Source organism: Sesamum indicum, unplaced genomic scaffold (assembly GCF_000512975.1).
Source record: "Sesamum indicum cultivar Zhongzhi No. 13 unplaced genomic scaffold, S_indicum_v1.0 scaffold00285, whole genome shotgun sequence".
Classification (NCBI taxonomy): Eukaryota; Viridiplantae; Streptophyta; class Magnoliopsida; order Lamiales; family Pedaliaceae; genus Sesamum; species Sesamum indicum.
Window position 1 is genome coordinate 23,141 of NW_011628179.1, and position 15,255 is coordinate 38,395.

At 35.1% G+C, this 15,255-nt stretch overlaps 3 protein-coding genes across 3 annotated transcripts; all 3 read left to right on the plus strand.

Moving 5' to 3' along the window:
* Positions 1-1,463: 1,463 nt before the first annotated feature.
* LOC105180034 (cellulose synthase-like protein G1) lies at positions 1,464-3,874 on the plus strand. Its single transcript, XM_011103700.2, has 7 exons — positions 1,464-2,092; positions 2,378-2,467; positions 2,838-2,966; positions 3,080-3,289; positions 3,374-3,476; positions 3,593-3,781; positions 3,864-3,874. Exons 1-7 carry the CDS (start codon positions 1,475-1,477, stop codon positions 3,872-3,874), a joined length of 1,350 nt encoding a protein of 449 aa, XP_011102002.1. The 5' UTR covers positions 1,464-1,474.
* Positions 3,774-4,960, plus strand: LOC110011445 (cellulose synthase-like protein E6). Its single transcript, XM_020691526.1, has 2 exons — positions 3,774-4,211; positions 4,289-4,960. The coding sequence occupies exons 1-2, from the start codon at positions 4,086-4,088 to the stop codon at positions 4,835-4,837; spliced, it is 675 nt and encodes a 224-aa protein (XP_020547185.1). The 5' UTR covers positions 3,774-4,085; the 3' UTR covers positions 4,838-4,960.
* A 5,827-nt stretch (positions 4,961-10,787) lies between these two features.
* LOC105180035 (cellulose synthase-like protein G1) lies at positions 10,788-14,283 on the plus strand. Its single transcript, XM_020691525.1, has 7 exons — positions 10,788-11,416; positions 11,702-11,791; positions 12,162-12,290; positions 12,404-12,613; positions 12,698-12,800; positions 12,917-13,535; positions 13,613-14,283. The coding sequence occupies exons 1-6, from the start codon at positions 10,799-10,801 to the stop codon at positions 13,126-13,128; spliced, it is 1,362 nt and encodes a 453-aa protein (XP_020547184.1). The 5' UTR covers positions 10,788-10,798; the 3' UTR covers positions 13,129-13,535; positions 13,613-14,283.
* Positions 14,284-15,255: the final 972 nt, after the last annotated feature.

Sequence of the window (15,255 nt, forward strand, 5' to 3'; positions counted from 1 at the left end):
AGAGAGGCTTTGAACAGCCTCTGAATGAAATGAAGTTCGTTGCATTGAGAGGCTTCGAACAACCTCTATATTGAGGCATGTCTCCAAATGAAATGAACATAGTAACACAATTTTTGTGTTTTTAATTAATTAATTTTTAAAAGTTTTGATTTTATAAAATAAAAAAAATAAAATTGAGTATCCAATGTACTCAACTGTCGGTCGAGTACCCACAAATTTGGAGTCGAGATCAGGTAGCTATTTTAGCTACTCAAAATTTTGGATACCCGACCCGAACTCGAATTACCTGACTCCGCGCTCACCCCTAGTTGAGGAGATTTGGTTGCAGCGATTCTGGGCCTCCCCTGACTTCAAGGAGTCCGTGAAAAAAAAGAAAAGGTTAATTCAATGACTAACGCAGCAGTGGTGGCGACTGTGTACTGCTGGAGGTCATCTTTCACTTGGATGCACAAAAAAAAATTGTAAGTCAAATTTTAATTATGATAAAATAAATAATGTATAATTATTTTCGAGTTTAACAAATTTTTATTTTTCACAGGTGTCCCAACTCAGTAGGCCGCTCAAGTAGATGAAAGTCTTCTCCAACTGCTAAAAGAAAAGGTGGATGGTAGCTGCAGGGCAAGAGGGTGGAACCAGTAGTGGTAAATACTCCTTCAATTTATTTATTTTTATCAATTGTTTGTTGTTTATTTATTTATTTTTAATATTCTCAGTGAAGGTTATAAAATTTACAGTGACATAGATAGATAGGCGTATTAAGTTGGGTTGGAGCAGCACCCGTTTCGAGTGCATTCCATGGAATCAACAATGCAGTATAGTGGATGTCTGGAATCTTCCCTGGCACTTGATTAATACTTGTGAGGATTGGATGAGAGGAGCTGGGAACAAATTAGAAAAGGACCAAGTTCCATGGTGTTTTTGTGGTTGTGTGGATGCTCTGGACGAGTAGGAATAAGGCTCCCTTGTGGTAATTTTATCACAATCAATGGCCTCCAAATTTTCCTAATTTTCAAAACCCAACTGCATAAAGTACAGTTGACTGTCTGAAAACGTGTGTATTAGAATCACTTCACTTCAAATAATTAATTACAAGAATATTTTTTGTAATTTGATAAGGTTTTGGTCTTCGATCTTTCAAAAATGCTATTCCATGCATGCAATCACGTTTGGTAAAACTTGCAGCATATATATATAATATGTGTTGGGTACTAAGAATTGCTTCGCTTCCAGTATCCCATGGAATATTTAATTGAAGAAAGAAACGTGTCTATAATCAAATTTTAAATACGCAATTGGGTATCTCATCTCTTTAAATTATAATGACAATAATAATATTTTATGTGGTGATTAAGTAAGGAATAAGATTATCAGGATGGGATCCAAAACCCATGGATCAATTAATATTGAAGTTATAGCTATAAATTAGGGAGACTTGGGGGAGTGAGGTGCAACATTAAGGGAAAAGAAGCAGGCAATGGAGAGTAGTGCTACACTTCCACTCCACGTTTGCCATGTCAAGAAAACGGAGCTAGTAATAAACAGGCTCCACGCTTTCCTCCATGGAATTGCTTTACTGTCATTGTTTTACTACAGAATCACTTCACTCGCCGATATTATCAGAAATAGGGATAACACTCTCCTTCTACCCCATGTTCTAATCCTCATTTCTGAGCTCATACTCTCTTTCATTTGGCTTCTTAGTCAGGCCGCAAAGTGGAAGCCTGTTGCTCGAAAAACATACCCTGAAAGATTGCCAGGAGATGAAAAGCTTCCTTCCATTGATGTGTTCATATGCACCGCTGATCCCAACAAAGAGCCCTGTGTGAAAGTGATGAATACTGTCATATCGGCTTTGGCACTTGATTATCCTCCTCATAAGCTTCATGTTTATCTTTCAGACGATGGGGGTTCTGTTGCAACTTTCCGGGCCATTAAACAGGCTTGGAAATTCTCCAAGTTATGGGTTCCATTCTGCAAAAAATATAAGGTGAAGATTGCATGCCCGGAGGCCTATTTTTTGACAGATGATGAAAGTGGTCCTGATGGCAAGTTCCAAAGCAATGAGTTCATAGTTGAGAAGAAGGAAATTGAGGTTTGAAATTTCTATTTAACATGCATCAACAATAATTCTAGAATCCATATATTTTGTCTCTCTCACACCACAAAGTGCATGTATAAAAGTCGCGCTCTTTGGTTGAACTTATATAAAGTATCTTACTTATAAGTTCATATTTATAAGACACTAGATCTTATAAGACCAAAAGTGAGAATTATGTAATTAATGAAATTAAAAGTAAAAAGACCGTAAGTTATCGAACGAAAAGTGTCATTTCCCCATGATCGTAAGTAATTAATGGTTGCATTCACATATATGCAGACAAGGTATGCAGAATTCAAGGAAATTGTGGCGAAGATCATTGCGGATACAAGTATTTCTGTGAGCAAAGATCATCCGCCCATGATTGAGGTATTGAAAATAATGTGTACAAAAAGGAGTTTGGCAGCATGCTATAGTTAAACACGAAACAATGTTTTTATTGAGGTATGACGACGCTGGAATCATTGATTATGGACAAAAAGAAGGTTGTGGTATGAAAGGAGCTACATATATACTTCTTTTTATCTATTTGCGTAGATTGTTTCTCAAAACCTTCATCTATGAATGCATTGAAGTTCTAGAAATTCAATTTCGAGGACCAAAGTCTCTATATATTTAGGTTAATAGGCTATGGGATTTTTAAAAAATATAACTTTATGTTATAGACGTCTCATAAATAATACAATTAAAAGTGTTGGTGTTTCTTCTAACATATTTTACGAATGATATTGATTTACAGGTGATTGATGATGCAAATGACGATGGAATCGATTCAAACCAAAGAGAGATACCTCTACTTGTTTATGTTGCTAGAGAGAAAAGGCCTTCTCATCCACACCATTTCAAAGCCGGAGCACTTAACGTTCTTGTAATTTTTTCCGGCCTTTGAAAGTTCACATTTAGCATATCTCCAACACTTTGAACTTAGATTTATTGAACCACAATGTGTATTCTTTTTCACCCGACTAAAATGATTTGCAGCTCCGAGTGTCTGCCATGATAAGCAATTCACCGTACATTCTGGTCCTGGACTGTGACATGTACTGCAATGATCCATCGTCGGCACGCCAAGCAATGTGCTTTCATTTCGACCATGAATTATCCCCAAAACTTGGTTTTGTTCAGTTTCCACAGAAATTTTACAATATCAACGAGACGGACATCAATGATGGGCAACAAAGATCTGTTTGGGTAAATGTTAACAGTTGTAATTTTATTTGTCCTATTTCATCAATTAACTCTCACTCATTCGATTTTTATTCGATTAAACCTCAGTCGAAATGGGAAGGCTTAGATGGGATCATGGGACCAATCTTATCTGGAACATGCTTTTATATAAAGAGGGAAGCACTTTGTGGAACTCAGAAATTTCGAGAGGGTAATGCTGATTCTCATGTTAGCAAGCTCTGAAACCATACAACTCTTCTATATATATAAGATCACACATGAGTGTGTGCAGAGATTCATTTACCCTTTGCTTCTCCATATATACAGATGTTGATTTTATCAAGTTGAAGAAGTGTTTTGGTTCATCCAACGAGTTCATCAAATCAATAAGTATATATCATAAGCGGAATTATCAAATTGAACACAAGTTCCGTGAAAATAAAGTTGAGGAAGAGCTCCAATTGCTAGCTTCATGTAGCTACGACGATGACACAAAATGGGGGAAAGAGGCAAGTTGTATATATTTTATTATATTATGAAAGTGAAGTAGAATTAGAGGTAAAGATCTGTGATTTTTACTTGTACATTTTAATTGCAGGTGGGGTTTAGATATATCAGTGTGGTGGAAGACTACTTTACAGGCTTCAATTTACACTGCAACGACTGGATCTCTGTGTATCTTAATCCTTCCAGGCCATGTTTCTTGGGCGAAACCCCTATAAGTCTCAATGAACTTTTGGTTCAGCAAACGCGATGGAGCGTCGGCTTCTACCAAGTTGCTCTGTCGAGGTTTTCTCCCCTTATATACGGGCCGCTAAGAATGTCAATTTCTCAAAGCATGTGCTATGCAGATTTAGCATATAGCCAAATTTATTTCCTGTCCCTTTATATTTTAGCTCTCATTCCTCAACTCTGCCTAATCAGCGGCGTTCGTCTGTACCCTGAGGTAGTCACTGAAATGAATTCTTTATAACTAGTTGATTTTGAGATGGAGTTGAGTGACAGATTTGCGATTGTTGACAGGTTTCAAGTCCCTTTTTCGTTGGGTTTTCATTTGTTTTCCTCTCCGCCCAGCTCAAACACGTGCAAGAGGTCTTCTCGACTAGGCACCCAATGAGAACGTGGTCGAACGAGCAGAGAATGTGGATGATGAAGTCATTGACATCCTACTTATATGCTGCACTAGAAGCTGTAACGGAGAAACTTGGGCTGACTAAAGCTAGGTTTTTGCCAACGAATAAGGTGGTTGATGACGAACAAGAGAAGCGTTACCAAATGGGAGTGTATGATTTTCAAGCACCAGCTCTCTTCATGCTTCCGTTGTGCAGTCTTTATATATTGAATGTTGCTTCAATTATGATTGGATTTGGAAGGATTATGCAGACTCAGAAGTGGAACCAAATGCTTATACAAGCTTTTATCCCGTTATTCGCCACGGTTTTGCATTTTCCTTTACTTGAAGGAATGGTGGTGAGGAAGGATAAGGGCCGAGTTTCACCTTCTATTTCTCTTCTCTCTGCTGTAATTTCCATAATTTTCGTGTCCTTTGCATCGCTTTTCAATTACTATTAAATGGAATGATAGGTATTGGTTATGTATGTGTGAGTCGTCGGTGGCTTCTTTTATAGTTGGCTAGCAGACAATTGCTGCTGGGTCTGTATTGCGTCTTTGGTTTGTTTTAGATATTAATGATGTTTACCGCTTTTCATTAAATAAAAAGAAATGATATGTGTTGTCACCATTTGGTGTTTCAATTAAAGCTTCTCAAACTTTTATTCTTCCTTAATCTTATTTACATCTATTTTCTATGACGCAATATATATATCTATATATTCTTTTTATCGTATGAGAAGATAAAAAAATGTTCTTTCTGCTTTTTTGGACGACTGTTATAGCAACTTTGGAATGGAAAATAATTGCTGACGCCACGTTTTTGCCGAAAAAATTTTGTATGTTTGAAACAGTAAAATAGTTACAAAGTACATTTCTAATCAGTCGTTTTCGTAAAGTTGTTACAAAAATTTGACTGTTGCAATTTGAAACGACTTTTGAAATTGTTATTAAAATTTGGAACGATTTCTCTTTTTGTGAAAGCTCACTGTTCCAAAAATCTGGTCCAACGGCCGTTCCGAATATTTAATTCACAATAGCCATTACAAACACCATTACAAAATTTTTATAGTTACAAATTTTCTATGATTTTTGAAATGGCCATGTTGGCGCTGTAATGGCCATTGAAAAAAAGAAGAATTTTTATTTCAGAAATTGAATATAAAGCCGGTGCACAATGTACTACATTTGAACGATCCACAAGACATTCCAATTGTCTAAAAAAATAATTAATATTTGGAACAGGCAAAAATTTTAAAATTATGTTAAAATGACGGTTCCAAAATTTACTATATTTGGCAGATCTATTTTGATGCTGGCTCAAAATGTGGAGGGAAATTGAAATGTTGGAACGATCTTATATAAAGCCGTTCCAGAAACCGTTCCAATATATTTATTTGACGGAAATTAAAAAAAAATTGGGGGAAATCAAATTTTCAATTGGCCATTCCAAGGTTAGCACCAAAAGCCGTCGTTCCAATTTGTTAAGATCAAAAGCCGTGAAAAAAGTCGTTACAATATGTGTTTAAATTTCAAAACTTATATTTTCAAGTACGATATCTTAAAATTCACGCACCGGATACATGTCAAACTTAAATACATATAAGACTGTGTATATTTGATCACATCTGTCGATATGATTGAAAATCACATGGGTTGACTCAATGGTGCACTGGAATGAAAGACTACTCTTATGTTCCGGATATAATCTCGGCATCCGTATACCCAATTAGTCCAAAACTTAATCACATGTATTCTTTTGTCGGTTTGATCATATCTAACGGTTTGATCTAAATTTTGACAGTCCGATTAATTAAGCCATGTGCAGTACAACAATGTAAGATAATAGTTACATCATTGTAATACTAACAATTATGAATATACAAATTTATTTCATATTGTGAACATATATCAATTTCAGTTTCAAATATTTTATATACTTTAATTGTATTATTGCATACAATGGATATTTTTCTTCAACATTAAATTGTACATTACGATTTTTATTAATTTTTATATATTTTTTTAAAAACTAATTTTTTATTTGGAATTTCTTTTGAAACGGCCAACATTAATGTAAGATGTCGTTTTGATTTATAAAAAGTAATATATATAAATGTTGGAACTCCTAATATATATTGAGGCATGTCTCCGAATGAACTGAACATAGTAACACACTTTTTGTGTTTTTAATAATAATTTTTTAAAAGTTTTGATTTCAAAAAATAAAAATAAAATAAAATTAGGTATCCAATGTATACAACTATCAGGTACCCACAAACTTCAATTCGAGATCAAGTAGCTATTTTAGCTATCCGAAATTTTGGATAACCAACCCGAGCCCGAAATACCTGACTCGACGTCCACCCCTAGTTGAGGTAATCTAGTTGTAGCTATTTGAGTACTGGGAAAAAAAAAAAAAAGAGAGATTAATCAGGTGACCCGACGCAGCAGTTGTGGTGACTGTGTACCGTTGGAGGTCATATTTCACTTAGATGCACAAAAAAAAGCTAGAAGCCAAATTTTAATTATGTTCAAATAAATAATGTATAATTATTTTTTAGATTAACGAATTTTAATTTTTCCACGGGTGTCCCAAGTCCCAACGTAGCAGGCCGCTCATGTAGATAAAAGTCTTCTCCAACTGCTACAAAGAGAGGTCGATAGTAGCTGGAGGGCCAGAGGGCGGAAATAGTAGTGGTAAATACTCCTTCAATTTATTTTTTAATTAAAAATTTATTTATTAGTTTTTTGCTATTTTTTGTTTCATATTCTCAATGAAGATTATAAAATTTACAGTGACGTAAATAGATAGATGTATTAAGTTGGGCTGGAGCAGCACCCGTTTCGAGTGCATTCCATGGAATCAACAGTTCAGTATAGTGGATGTCTGAAATCTTCCCTGGCACTTGATTAGTACATGGCCCAGTACTTGTGAGGATTGGATGAGAGGAGTTGGGAGCAAACTAGAAAAGACCAAGTTCCATGGTTTTTTATGGTGGTGTGGACGCTCTGGATGAGTAGGAATAAGGGTCTTATGGAGGATGAAAAGGATGATCCATACCTAGTGATCCAGAAAGCTCAAAGCTTCTTACAGACTTATCAATCAGCTTATTGGAGACCTCAGATACCACAACCAAAGTCTGAGGTCACGAGATGCAGTGATCTCCCTCCATCGAATTTTATCAAGATAAATTTTGACGGGGCTTTATTGAAAAACCCACGAGGAGCTGGAGCAGGCTTGCTGGTGCGAGATAAAGAAGGAAGATTAGTTTAGTGGAAAGTGGTTTTCTTCCCAGGAGTAACAACAATAGATCACGCAGAGGCACTTGCTGCTCGAACAACCATGGAACTGGCAGTCTTTAAAGGATGGAGGAAATTCATCATAGAAGAGGATTGCTTTACTTTAGTCCAGAAATTAGATTCCTCATCAGAAGATAACTCAGTTCTTGGACATTGGGAGTTAATCGCACCAGCAATGAGCCCGAATTTCAAAAGCCCTAACCAAACTATTATAAAATAATGGTGGCTACAAAACCCTTAAATTACAAATCGAATATACAAAAGAATAAATCAATGACACATATTTCAAAATAGATTTTACAGATCTATAACAACAATAACAGATTGAATGATTTTGGCTCAAAGAGTCATATTCGGTGAGAAAGAAGCGCCACAACTACAAAAGACCGACAACCCTCTCATGGTCGCTCGAAAAATAGCTAATAACCAGATACCCACGGCCACAAAGACTCACTCAAGAAACCACTAGGGTTCATCATAGATACCAGTTCACAATGAACTATTTATAATCGAAACAGAAAAAGGAGAGAAAGAGATAGACTTCAGAATCAGTTCCATGAAAACCAGAGGCCATTGGGGCTTTATAGAGATAATCTATTAAAGATGAAGAGAGAGAGAGAGAGACGAGTGAGAAGAGATTTCTAGAGCATCGGAATCAATGTGGGAGAAACGGTAGAAGGGAAAAGAATAATTAGGTTAGGTTTCAACCTTTAGGTTTAAGTAGAAGGGTTACCGGGCCGGGTAGATGGGTTAAGAAAAACGGGTGGGCTGAGCAAAACCAATGGGCCATCAAGTGGGTTGTGGCAATTTGGATCGAGCCATCCAGGTCAGAGAATGGGTTTGGGCTTGGGCCTACCGTAACAGGTCATGAGCCACAAATTCCAACATTCTCCACCTTAGATTAAGGCCCATAAGATGAAACCAGGCCCAAGACCGGATTTGGCATTTATCATTGCCATAATGCCTGGGTTTTCCTGCAAAACAAAAAGACACAAGTATATATATAGGTTATGAACAATGAATGCTTTGGGATTATCGTAAGTTCAATATTATTATGCACGTTTTGAACTTTTCTATTGGGAAACATTTAGTCCACATATCTGCAAGATTTTGCTCAAATTTAATCTTTTCAAGGTTGATGATTTCTTTTCCTACTATTTCTCTAATAAAATGATATCTAACACCAATATGTTTAGTCCTATCATGAAAAATTGGATTTTTACAAAGTTGGATAGCAGATTGAATATTATATTTGTACCCTTAATTGTAATTTTCTTAATTAATATAATTTTAACATTATAATTTTTTGAACTTTAATATATTGTTAAAAATTAATTATATATGGTTGAAGTTGTGATATTTTACAATTATACAAAAAAAATAATGTAGTATATTTGTACCCTTAATTTTAAATTTTTTAATTAATACAATTTTAATATTATAATTTTTTGGACTTTAATATATTGTAAAAAAATAATTATATATAATTAATTTATGCAAAATTTAATTAAATGAAAATTAAACAAAAAAAATGGTTGAAGTTGTGATTTTTTACAATTGTACAAAAAAGGTACTCTATTACATTTGTACCATTAATTGTACATTTTTTAATTAATACAATTTTAACATTATAATTTTTTGAACTTTCATATATTGTTAAAAATTAATTATGTATAATTAATTTATACAAAATTTAAATAAAAAAAATAAAATGGTTGAAGTTGTGATATTTTATAATTGTACAAAAAAAATATACTATTATATTTGTACCCTTAATTATAAATTTTTAAATTAATACAATTTTAATATTATAATTTTTGAACTTTAATATGTTGTTAAAAATTAATTATACATAATTAATTTATATAAAATTTAATTCAAAAAATAATAAAACATGAATGAAGTTGTGATTTTGAAGTCGTGATCAGAAATCACGACAAGAAATCGTGATTAAGAATCACGACTTCATCAATTTATTAGAAAAAAAAACTTTTAATATCTAATCACGACTCGACATATTATTATTAATGTATTAAAAATAATTATATTAATATAATTTTTTTTTTACTAATAAAAAAATAAATAACTCTTATGAGGTGGATGGTAGCTGGAGGGCTAGAGGGCGGAACCAGTAGTGGTAAGTACTCCTTCAATTTATTTATTTTTATCAATTGTTTGTTTTTTATTTATTTATTTTTAATATTCTCAGTGAAGGTTATAAAATTTACAGTGACATAGATAGATAGGCGTATTAAGTTGGGTTGGAGCAGCACCCGTTTCGAGTGCATTCCATGGAATCAACAATGCAGTATAGTGGATGTCTGGAATCTTCCCTGGCACTTGATTAATACTTGTGAGGATTGGATGAGAGGAGCTGGGAACAAATTAGAAAAGGACCAAGTTCCATGGTGTTTTTGTGGTTGTGTGGATGCTCTGGACGAGTAGGAATAAGGCTCCCTTGTGGTAATTTTATCACAATCAATGGCCTCCAAATTTTCCTAATTTTCAAAACCCAACTGCATAAAGTACAGTTGACTGTCTGAAAACGTGTGTATTAGAATCACTTCACTTCAAATAATTAATTACAAGAATATTTTTTGTAATTTGATAAGGTTTTGGTCTTCGATCTTTCAAAAATGCTATTCCATGCATGCAATCACGTTTGGTAAAACTTGCAGCATATATATATAATATGTGTTGGGTACTAAGAATTGCTTCCAGTATCAAAACCCATGGAATATTTAATTGAAGAAAGAAACGTGTCTATAATCAAATTTTAAATACGCAATTGGGTATCTCTTTACTTTAAATTATAATGACAATAATAATATTTTATGTGGTGATTAAGTAAGGAATAAGATTATCAGGATGGGATCCAAAACCCATGGTGGAATATTTAAGAAAGAAACGTGTCTATAATCAAATTTTAAATACGCAATTGGGTATCTCTTTACTTTAAATTATAATGTAATGACTAATATTTTATGTGGTGATTAAGTAAGGAATAAGATTATCAGGATGGGATCCAAAACCCATGGATCAATTAATATTGAAGTTATAGCTATAAATTAGGGAGACTTGGGGGAGTGAGGTGCAACATTAAGGGAAAAGAAGCAGGCAATGGAGAGTAGTGCTACACTTCCACTCCACGTTTGCCATGTCAAGAAAACGGAGCTAGTAATAAACAGGCTCCACGCTTTCCTCCATGGAATTGCTTTACTGTCATTGTTTTACTACAGAATCACTTCACTCGCCGATATTATCAGAAATAGGGATAACACTCTCCTTCTACCCCATGTTCTAATCCTCATTTCTGAGCTCATACTCTCTTTCATTTGGCTTCTTAGTCAGGCCGCAAAGTGGAAGCCTGTTGCTCGAAAAACATACCCTGAAAGATTGCCAGGAGATGAAAAGCTTCCTTCCATTGATGTGTTCATATGCACCGCTGATCCCAACAAAGAGCCCTGTGTGAAAGTGATGAATACTGTCATATCGGCTTTGGCACTTGATTATCCTCCTCATAAGCTTCATGTTTATCTTTCAGACGATGGGGGTTCTGTTGCAACTTTCCGGGCCATTAAACAGGCTTGGAAATTCTCCAAGTTATGGGTTCCATTCTGCAAAAAATATAAGGTGAAGATTGCATGCCCGGAGGCCTATTTTTTGACAGATGATGAAAGTGGTCCTGATGGCAAGTTCCAAAGCAATGAGTTCATAGTTGAGAAGAAGGAAATTGAGGTTTGAAATTTCTATTTAACATGCATCAACAATAATTCTAGAATCCATATATTTTGTCTCTCTCACACCACAAAGTGCATGTATAAAAGTCGCGCTCTTTGGTTGAACTTATATAAAGTATCTTACTTATAAGTTCATATTTATAAGACACTAGATCTTATAAGACCAAAAGTGAGAATTATGTAATTAATGAAATTAAAAGTAAAAAGACCGTAAGTTATCGAACGAAAAGTGTCATTTCCCCATGATCGTAAGTAATTAATGGTTGCATTCACATATATGCAGACAAGGTATGCAGAATTCAAGGAAATTGTGGCGAAGATCATTGCGGATACAAGTATTTCTGTGAGCAAAGATCATCCGCCCATGATTGAGGTATTGAAAATAATGTGTACAAAAAGGAGTTTGGCAGCATGCTATAGTTAAACACGAAACAATGTTTTTATTGAGGTATGACGACGCTGGAATCATTGATTATGGACAAAAAGAAGGTTGTGGTATGAAAGGAGCTACATATATACTTCTTTTTATCTATTTGCGTAGATTGTTTCTCAAAACCTTCATCTATGAATGCATTGAAGTTCTAGAAATTCAATTTCGAGGACCAAAGTCTCTATATATTTAGGTTAATAGGCTATGGGATTTTTAAAAAATATAACTTTATGTTATAGACGTCTCATAAATAATACAATTAAAAGTGTTGGTGTTTCTTCTAACATATTTTACGAATGATATTGATTTACAGGTGATTGATGATGCAAATGACGATGGAATCGATTCAAACCAAAGAGAGATACCTCTACTTGTTTATGTTGCTAGAGAGAAAAGGCCTTCTCATCCACACCATTTCAAAGCCGGAGCACTTAACGTTCTTGTAATTTTTTCCGGCCTTTGAAAGTTCACATTTAGCATATCTCCAACACTTTGAACTTAGATTTATTGAACCACAATGTGTATTCTTTTTCACCCGACTAAAATGATTTGCAGCTCCGAGTGTCTGCCATGATAAGCAATTCACCGTACATTCTGGTCCTGGACTGTGACATGTACTGCAATGATCCATCGTCGGCACGCCAAGCAATGTGCTTTCATTTCGACCATGAATTATCCCCAAAACTTGGTTTTGTTCAGTTTCCACAGAAATTTTACAATATCAACGAGACGGACATCAATGATGGGCAACAAAGATCTGTTTGGGTAAATGTTAACAGTTGTAATTTTATTTGTCCTATTTCATCAATTAACTCTCACTCATTCGATTTTTATTCGATTAAACCTCAGTCGAAATGGGAAGGCTTAGATGGGATCATGGGACCAATCTTATCTGGAACATGCTTTTATATAAAGAGGGAAGCACTTTGTGGAACTCAGAAATTTCGAGAGGGTAATGCTGATTCTCATGTTAGCAAGCTCTGAAACCATACAACTCTTCTATATATATAAGATCACACATGAGTGTGTGCAGAGATTCATTTACCCTTTGCTTCTCCATATATACAGATGTTGATTTTATCAAGTTGAAGAAGTGTTTTGGTTCATCCAACGAGTTCATCAAATCAATAAGTATATATCATAAGCGGAATTATCAAATTGAACACAAGTTCCGTGAAAATAAAGTTGAGGAAGAGCTCCAATTGCTAGCTTCATGTAGCTACGACGATGACACAAAATGGGGGAAAGAGGCAAGTTGTATATATTTTATTATATTATGAAAGTGAAGTAGAATTAGAGGTAAAGATCTGTGATTTTTACTTGTACATTTTAATTGCAGGTGGGGTTTAGATATATCAGTGTGGTGGAAGACTACTTTACAGGCTTCAATTTACACTGCAAGGACTGGATCTCTGTGTATCTTAATCCTTCCCGGCCATGTTTCTTGGGCGAAACCCCTATAAGTCTCAATGAACTTTTGGTTCAGCAAACGCGATGGAGCGTTGGCTTCTACCAAGTTGCTCTGTCGAGGTTTTCTCCCCTTATATACGGGCCGCTGAGAATGTCAATTTCTCAAAGCATGTGCTATGCAGATTTAGCGTATAGCCAAATTTATTTCCTGTCCCTTTATATTTTAGCTCTCATTCCTCAACTCTGCCTAATCAGCGGCGTTCGTCTGTACCCTGAGGTAGTCACTGAAATGAATTCTTTATAACTAGTTGATTTTGAGATGGAGTTAAGTGAGAGATTTGCGATTGTTGACAGGTTTCAAGTCCCTTTTTCGTTGGGTTTTCATTTGTTTTCCTCTCCGCCCAGCTCAAACACGTGCAAGAGGTCTTCTCGACCAGGCACCCAATGAGAACGTGGTCGAACGAGCAGAGAATGTGGATGATGAAATCATTGACATCCTACTTATATGCTGCACTAGAAGCTGTAATGGAGAAACTTGGGCTGACGAAAGCTAGGTTTTTGCCAACGAATAAGGTGGTTGATGACGAACAAGAGAAGCGTTACCAAATGGGAGTGTATGATTTTCAAGCACCAGCTCTCTTCATGCTTCCGTTGTGCAGTCTTTATATATTGAATGTTGCTTCAATTATGATTGGATTTGGAAGGATTATGCAGACTCAGAAGTGGAACCTGATGCTTATACAAGCTTTTATCCCGTTATTCGCCACGGTTTTGCATTTTCCTTTACTTGAAGGAATGGTGGTGAGGAAGGATAAGGGCCGAGTTTCACCTTCTATTTCTCTTCTCTCTGCTATAATTTCCATAATTTTCGTGTCCTTTGCATCGCTTTTCAATTACTATTAAATGGAATGACAGGTATTGGTTATGTATGTGTGAGTCGTCGGTGGCTTCTTTTATAGTTGGCTAGCAGACAATTGCTGCTGGGTCTGTATTGTGTCTTTGGTTTGTTTTAGATATTAATGATGTTTACCGCTTTTCATTAAATAAAAAGAAATGATATGTATTGTTACCATTTGGTGTTTCAATTAAAGCTTCTCAAACTTTTATTTACATCTATTTTATATGACACAATATATATATATATCTATATTTTTTTTTTATCCTATGAGAAGATAAAAAAATGTTCTCTTTGCTTATATATAGTGGACTAAATGTATTTTTTGTCACTAATTATTTTTAATGAAGATATTACTATCTATAGAAATAGCTACATTTGTTGTCCACCTATAAATTCGTTAATACTTGTAACTAATTATTAGTAATAAATATTTGATGAATAATTTTTTGTCACTAATTATTTTTAGTAAAAAAAATTTATGCAAATATATTACTATCAAAACAATAAAAATTATTAATATAGTAAAAAATAAATAATTTTGTCATTTACACATATATTTAGTAACAATTAATTTTAATATTATCGCATAATGTTTTGTGGTTAATATTGTATTTTTTTATAAAGATTGTAAAGGTAGACAAAAATGAAACTAAGGATGTGCAACTAATAAACACTTTACAGCTTTTATTGGAACACTCAAAAATAAATTATTTCAACAAAAATGAATTAGTCATGTGATTTTGCGGTGACGTGCAAATTTTCATGCAGCGTCCGCACAGGCGCGCGCGCGCACGTCGGCAGCGTCCGCAAAGGCGCGCGCGCGCACGCGGGGCTGTTTCCGCACTGGCGCGCTCGCGCAGGCGGGGCTGTTTCCGCACGCGCGCCGGCAGCATCCGCACAGGCGCGCGCGCACGTCGGCAGTGGTCGGGCAGGCGGCGTCTTTAATATTTTTTTAACAATTAAAATAATTAAATAAAAATTTTCATAACTCAAAAATAAATTATTTCAACAAAAATGAATTAATCATGTCATTTTGAGGTGACGTGCAAATTTTCATGCAGTGGTCGGCCAAGGCGCGCGCGCGCGCGCAGGCCGGCAC

Coding starts and splice junctions, on each gene's coding strand:
- LOC105180034 (XM_011103700.2), top strand. CDS start 1,475: ATGGAGAGTAGTGCTACACTTCCACTCCACGTTTGCCATGTCAAGAAA. Junction 2,468..2,837: donor ATCATCCGCCCATGATTGAG/GTATTGAAAATA, acceptor ATTGATTTACAG/GTGATTGATGATGCAAATGA. Junction 3,477..3,592: donor AACTCAGAAATTTCGAGAGG/GTAATGCTGATT, acceptor CCATATATACAG/ATGTTGATTTTATCAAGTTG.
- LOC110011445 (XM_020691526.1), top strand. CDS start 4,086: ATGTCAATTTCTCAAAGCATGTGCTATGCAGATTTAGCATATAGCCAA. Junction 4,212..4,288: donor GCGTTCGTCTGTACCCTGAG/GTAGTCACTGAA, acceptor GATTGTTGACAG/GTTTCAAGTCCCTTTTTCGT.
- LOC105180035 (XM_020691525.1), top strand. CDS start 10,799: ATGGAGAGTAGTGCTACACTTCCACTCCACGTTTGCCATGTCAAGAAA. Junction 11,792..12,161: donor ATCATCCGCCCATGATTGAG/GTATTGAAAATA, acceptor ATTGATTTACAG/GTGATTGATGATGCAAATGA. Junction 12,291..12,403: donor CCGGAGCACTTAACGTTCTT/GTAATTTTTTCC, acceptor AATGATTTGCAG/CTCCGAGTGTCTGCCATGAT.